The 7083-nt window shown below is 31.0% G+C and overlaps 1 protein-coding gene across 1 annotated transcript; it reads left to right on the forward strand.

The window, feature by feature from the left end:
* The first annotated feature begins 755 nt into the window (after window positions 1-755).
* Window positions 756-6855, forward strand: LOC136074274 (uncharacterized). The gene is made up of 4 exons (XM_065786579.1): window positions 756-821; window positions 905-3753; window positions 4027-4082; window positions 6782-6855. Exons 1-4 carry the CDS (start codon window positions 756-758, stop codon window positions 6853-6855), a joined length of 3045 nt encoding a protein of 1014 aa, XP_065642651.1.
* Window positions 6856-7083: the final 228 nt, after the last annotated feature.

A 7083-nucleotide genomic window follows, 5' to 3' on the forward strand; every position in this document is an offset into this window, starting at 1 on the left:
GTTTGTAGTTCTTATATAGCCTTTTTCTTATATTTGATAAAAGCCAAAATATACATGAAAGACTTTTTAATTATGGTTTACAACAATACTATTATTATGGTTTTATTATTTTATTATGGTTTACAATAATTTTATCAAATATAAAAATTTATTATATATAAATATAAATCAGTATGGATGCAAAAATATTCAAAAAAGTACTGTGCGACGAACCAAACGAAGAAGACTATATATATTGGAAAAAAATGCTATCAATTTATCTAGATAAAGCCACAATCCCAGAGGACTGTAAACTTCAAGTCTTATTCGTTCTATGCGGAGTGAAGGCTTTTACGATAATTCAGGATGTTACATCATACGACGATGCAATCAAAATTCTTGATAACAAGTATCAAAAACGATCGACAGCGATCTTGATGCGCCATAAACTTCGCTCTTTTAAACAAAAGGAAGGGGAATCGATTGAAAGCTTTATGAGTAACTTAAAACAATTTTCCAGAAAATGTCCAACAGAAGCTCTAACAGCAGATCAACATAGTAACCTACTAATATGTGATGCTTTTATAGCTGGTATCCGCTCACCTTCTATTCGTCAACGACTGCTTGAAGCTACGGATGACAATCTAGAGCTCTTACGATGGAATTGGCCACCAAAGATGCCCTTAATTTGACAATAACCATAACAGATACTACCACGCTACCAACTTTTGCAGCAAGTCATAATCTTACCAAATCTCCCTGTTTTTGGTGCGGTAATGATCCACACTCAAAAATCAAATGCCCTGCACGAAACTCTACATGTACACATTGTCATAGAAAGGGTCACTGGGCAACTGTCTGTCTTTCTAAGAAAGAAAACAAAACTTATACCAAAGCAGCAGTTGTTATAGAATATAACTAAAAGGATGATAACACAATAATATCTACGGTCATAGCAGCAATTGACTCACCTGATAGACTAATTAACGTCACCATAAACGAAAATCTAACATATGCACTGTTAAATACTGGGTCCGACAAAACTTTTATTACATCAAAACTTCTTCGACAATGGAAATTTTCATACGATACTCAATCTACCTCAAAGGTATCACTGGCAGACAACTCGACATTAAAGTTAAAGGTATCTTCCATGGTTTATTATTATTGGCTAGAGAAAAACGACGACTTGGTAGCACCAGTAATTATAGGAATGGACGTGTTTACATGTCATTCCTCATTTACCATTAATTTTAAAGGAAACAAAGAGCCTCTAAAATTATGTTTAGCAACAAAAAGCATGAAATGTTCAACATACGCTTTAATTCCTGGAATCGATATTAACAAAATAAAACCAGTAGCTACAACCTCACGACGTATTCCAAAAAATGTCTCCGTCATAACAGATGAAATAAACCGCTTACTAAAAAAAGACATAATTCAAGTAAGCCGCAGCCCTTGGCGAGCTCAATGTTTTGTAGTATCAACAGGAAATAAAAATCGCCTCGTGATCGATTATTCGAATACAATTAATTTACACACTCCGCTCGATTCATATCCTACACCACGAATCGATGACTTAATACTTAAAATAGCAGTCCATAAAATTTTTAGCACAATTGATCTCAAATCGGCGTATCATCAAGTGAGAATACGACCTGAAGATTACAAACTAACCGCATTTGAAGCTAATGGCAAATTATATGAGTTCAAACGCTTACCCTTTGGATGTACAAACGCAGTACGAATCTTCCAAAGAGTAATGGATGAATTCATTCAGGATAATAAACTTGAAAACACATACGCTTATCTCGACGATATAATTATTGGTGGAAAAGATGCCCAAGAGCACGATAAAAATCTCAGTCGCTTTCTACACGCAGCTAAAATCGCCAACATTGAGATAAACGAAGAAAAGAGTAACTTCAAAAAAACTCACATCGAATTCTTAGGCCACATTATTGAAAATGGAACTATAAAGCCAGACCCAAAAAGATACGAAGCACTGATGAATATGCCTGAGCCAAGATCGTTAAAAGAGCTAAACCGAATGATAGGTTTATTTGCTTATTACGCTAAGTGGATACACAATTGCACAGCATTAGCTCTCCCACTTACTCAAGCAAGAGACAATTTTCCAACAAAGGGTTTAACCCCACATGCCAAAGAAGCAATAAAAATACTCAAAAATAAACTTGTAGAAGCTTGTCTAGCCTCCCCTTATTTAAAAGTTTCATTAACAATAGAAACTGATGCCTCCGACTCAGCACTCGAAGGAACACTATTACAACTTGGCAGGCCAGTTGCCTTCTTTTCAAGAACATTAACTAATGCCGAAAGGAAGCATGCGATAGTTGAAAAAGAAGCGGCTGCCATAGTGGAGTGCTGTAGAAGATGGAGGCATTTGATTAACTCAGTACCATATATTAATATAATAACCGACCAAAGATCCATTTCCCTTAATTTCAATAAACAGAATGCAACAAAAATAAAAAATGAAAAATCAACTCGATGGCGTTTAGAATTAGCTGATATTAATTATACAATCTCATACAGGCCGGGGAACCAAAACATTGTAGCAGATGCCCTTTCAAGATGTTGCTCGATTGTAAATAACACTAAAGCGTTTTACAGTATCCATTCCCAGCTATGCCATCCCGGAGTTACAAGAATGATACATTACTGCAAAACCAGAAATCTACCATACTCCACCGCAGAAATCAAACAATTAACAAACCAATGTACAACTTGCAATGAACTCAAACCACGTTTTTATAAACCACCCACAGGTCGTCTCACTCAGGCAACAAGGCCTTGGGAACGCTTATCGATGGACTTTGTTGGACCTTTACAATCCACTACAACAAACAAATACATCCTTGTGGTGGTTGACGAGTACTCACGCTACCCATTTGCATTCCCCTGTCAAGACATATCAGCTGAAACTGTTATACGACACCTTCTTAGCTTCTTTTCATTATTTGGTGCACCATCATCTATTCATACAGATCGTGGAACTCAGTTCGAAAGCTTAAAAATTAAAGTTTTTCTAGAAAAGAACGGAGTAATTAAAACTAGAACCACTCCTTACCATCCCCAAGGCAATGGTCAGTGTGAACGAATAAACGGAACAATACTACAAGCTGTTAGTCTAGCTCTGAAAACCTTAAGTCTAGGAAAAGAGAAATGGGAAATAATATTGCAAATGGCTTTGTCCTCCATAAGAGGACTTCTGTGTACCGTCACTAACGAAACACCCCATCAGAGGATGATGAACTTTCAACGCGCATCAATAATAGGCACTGTTTCACCTAACTTCTTAACAGAACAGGATTCCACAATCCTTTACAGACGTCAAGTACGAATGAAAGGAGTTCCACTCGTTGACAGAGTTCAACTACTAGAAACAATATCGCCCCACTACGCTCGAATAAAATTTCAAAATGGAAAAATTGATACTGTTTCAACAAAAGACCTCGCCCCACTAGAAGACCTAAATCCCCCAACAGAATCAGTTCAACAACAATCCGGTGATTTGAACATTGAACAGATGATCAACAATACCAGCAATTCAATAAACAGAAACCAAGAAGAACTAAACGAAACCAACGAAGTAACTTCAAGCCAATTAGTTGAGAATTCAATTATAGATAGTATCCCTTGTAATCAGTCACCTACAACAGCGGTACCTAGTCAGCCTATGCAGAAAGTTACTACTCCCGAGAATCTTACTAACATACCCTCAAGAACAGGACGCGTTACGAAGAGGCCAAAGTATCTCGACGACTACTTTCTTTCCTAGTATAATATCAGAGGTTAAGTCTATACTCTCCGCCCTAAAACTTTCCTAATGTGGAGAAGACTGTTATAATTTAAGTAATAATGCAATATAATATTAATGACGTCACTTCCCGTCTTCTGAATATTACAGTTATTAGTAACGCTATTTATATATAACCTATTATACATACGGTTATTAGTTACGCTATTTATATACGATAGATGTTTGTAGTTCTTATATAGCCTTTTTCTTATATTTGATAAAAGCCAAAATATACATGAAAGACTTTTTAATTATGGTTTACAACAATACTATTATTATGGTTTTACTATTTTATTATGGTTTACAACAGTTAGAAAACAGATATTGTCTTAAAATTGATCATGACTTGCATATCTACCTTTAAAACGGATAAAAGTTGTGGAATTAAATGGTAACGATAAAGAAAATGAAACATTTCACAAATGAAACATGAATGAAACATTATACAAGAATGAAACATTATGCAAGAGCTAGTGTATATGAACGGTTTATTAAACTTATACATTTAGAGAGCAATAAAGGGAAAAATCTATTTTTGTATTAAAACAAGCACTAAAATCTTAAGAATTGCATATTAAAAACATACGGGGACAAGGCTATCACAATAGTTTTACACTTTGCATGTCATAACTACAATATCCCATAAGAGGGTATTGCCAAAAAATTTTTTTTTTTTAATTTTATTTTGTTTTTTAATGAATACAATTTTTTAATACATATATATATATATATAAATATATATATATATATATATATATGCATATATATATATGCATATATATATATATATATATGCATATATATATATATGCATATATATATATATATATATATATATATATATATATATATATATATATACATACATATGCATGTATATATATAAATTATATATGTATATATTTTAAAGTGTGACCTCGACGTGAAGTTCAAAATTAATTGGATATTGTTTGTTGCGGAACTAGTAGTTTTTTAAGTCCATAGTTGAAATCAAAAAACGGAGGAAAACAGTCGATTGAAATTTGGTTGAAAAATGAGAATGAACTTTAATAAAAAGAAAAGGATAAAGATTTGGCATCGGCAAAACGTTACAAGAGTAATAGTAGACTTTGCACGCATTAAAGGCAACACAGAAAGGTTAAACTCATGTTTGGAAACCTAAGTTTAAAGTTAAACCTTATACAAACACTGGATAATAATATTCTTACCATGATAGAAGACGAAGAGGCTATTGATAATGATGTTAGAAAAAGTTCTCGTTTTTTCAACAATATTCAGTTATTGATTTTTTGTAATCAAATTTTTTTAAAGAAACTAAGTAAACCCTGTGTTAAAGCCGACGTCGGGCCTAGCTCGGGCCGAGCTCTTAACGTCGGTTCGCCATCGGCTAAACTGTTGTGAATAAAACAGTATCGGCTGAACGTCGGTTATATGTCTGTTAGCCGACGAACAGGCTAACAGACATTCAGCCGACGTTCACCCGACGATCAGAAAATTTGGTTCGGTTTTTTATTTTAATGATGCATTATAATAAAAAACGGAATGCATTAGCTTGACATTAAATTTTAAAAATTGCAGCAAAGCTATTTGAAAGGCGAGGAACTAATTTTGATTTATCAACATTATTTAATACATAGAAAAGTTAATAATTTTGCTTGGTAAGATAATATTGTTTAACAATATCAATTTATATTTATTAATAATTTGTTTATTATTTATTTATAAATAGTTATTTCAATCAAAATCTGTCATATCATTAAAGTCTTTAATGAATTTTTCTATATTTTAAAACAAATTACTGATTACCTAGTATATTGATGTTATTATTTAATATTGTTTTTTTAACTTAAACCTTTAATCTAACTTGCAATTATAAAAATAATATCAATATACTGGGTAAACAGGGATTTGTTTTGATTACAATTAAACATTTAAATTGCGAGTTTGTGATTTTAGTTTGATTAAAAATGATTAAAAATAATAAATGTGATATACTGTTTCCATCCCAATATTATATACATTGTATTCATATTTTTATTAATATATTAAATTTTTAATATTTTAATATACTTTTTTTAGACGCTGCACATAGTGAATTGTCAGTTCATAAAAAATGTTTGAAGTTCAACCTATCCAATTTATTTGAAGATTTAAATGATTATGAATAATTTATGTAAAAGAAAGATATTATTTTATTTTATATTTACCTATGTTTAAGTTATTTTCAGGCCGAGCTCGGGCCGACATTGTTCTATCGGCTAGGTTATATTCAACGAGTATATATTGGTTGAACGCAGGCTAAATGTTGTTTGGCCGACAATAAATAATTTATTGGCAAATAGTCTATTTATTTACAAGTTAGCCCACATTCAGTTGATTCTCTATGTATATTTATGTAAATATATATATATATATATATATATATATATATATATATATATATATATATATAATATTATTATAATAATGAGGGATATAAATATTGTAGACCATTTATTTACAAATTAGCCCACATTCAGCTGATTTCCTATATTTTATCATAGTATACAATAAGATATAGGAAATATATATATTATATATATATATTTATATATTTCCTATATATAAATATATGTATATATATATATATTTATATATATATATATTTATATATAAATGTATGTATATATATTATATTATTTTATTATTATACTGAGGGATATAGATAAAAAAATGCAATCTGTGCAAAATGCCGGTTGTGCAAAAAGTAGCTGATTAAGCTGATGCTGATTAATCACTACATCACTAATGTTAGCATATATAACTAACATAACTAGGAAACTACAGTTTGTGATTTGTATGCTGATTTGAATAAACTAACATAATTTTTATATATACAACAGCATACTAAGCGCAACAAAGCTTATATATATATATATATATATTTATATACAAAAATTATATTTATATACAAAAATTATACTTATATAATTTTTATAGGGTATGTTGAATGCATGGAGTTGAGCAATGCCAAGGATGCAAATGCTTTGTACAGTGCAAATTCTGATCCATAATGCCAAAGCAACTTCATATATACTTAGTGATATATATATATATATATATATATATATATATATATATATATATATATATATATATATATATATATAATTTTTATAGGGGCTGTTGAATACAAGAAACTGAACAACGCCATAGATACAAACAATAGTGACAGTGCACATCCTGATCCAAAATGCCAGAGTAACTTTTTATTTAATTAGTAATAGTATAAAATGGTATAC

The sequence above is a fragment of the Hydra vulgaris genome, chromosome 01, assembly GCF_038396675.1.
Source record: "Hydra vulgaris chromosome 01, alternate assembly HydraT2T_AEP".
NCBI classification, from domain to species: Eukaryota; Metazoa; Cnidaria; class Hydrozoa; order Anthoathecata; family Hydridae; genus Hydra; species Hydra vulgaris.

Excerpts from the sequence above, each read along its gene's own strand:
- LOC136074274 (XM_065786579.1), top strand. The coding sequence starts at position 756 with ATGATCCACACTCAAAAATCAAATGCCCTGCACGAAACTCTACATGTA. Across the intron at positions 3,754-4,026 it reads CGCGTTACGAAGAGGCCAAA|CCAAAATATACATGAAAGAC; the intron begins GTATCTCGACGA and ends ATTTGATAAAAG. Across the intron at positions 4,083-6,781 it reads ACAACAATACTATTATTATG|GGTATGTTGAATGCATGGAG; the intron begins GTTTTACTATTT and ends TAATTTTTATAG.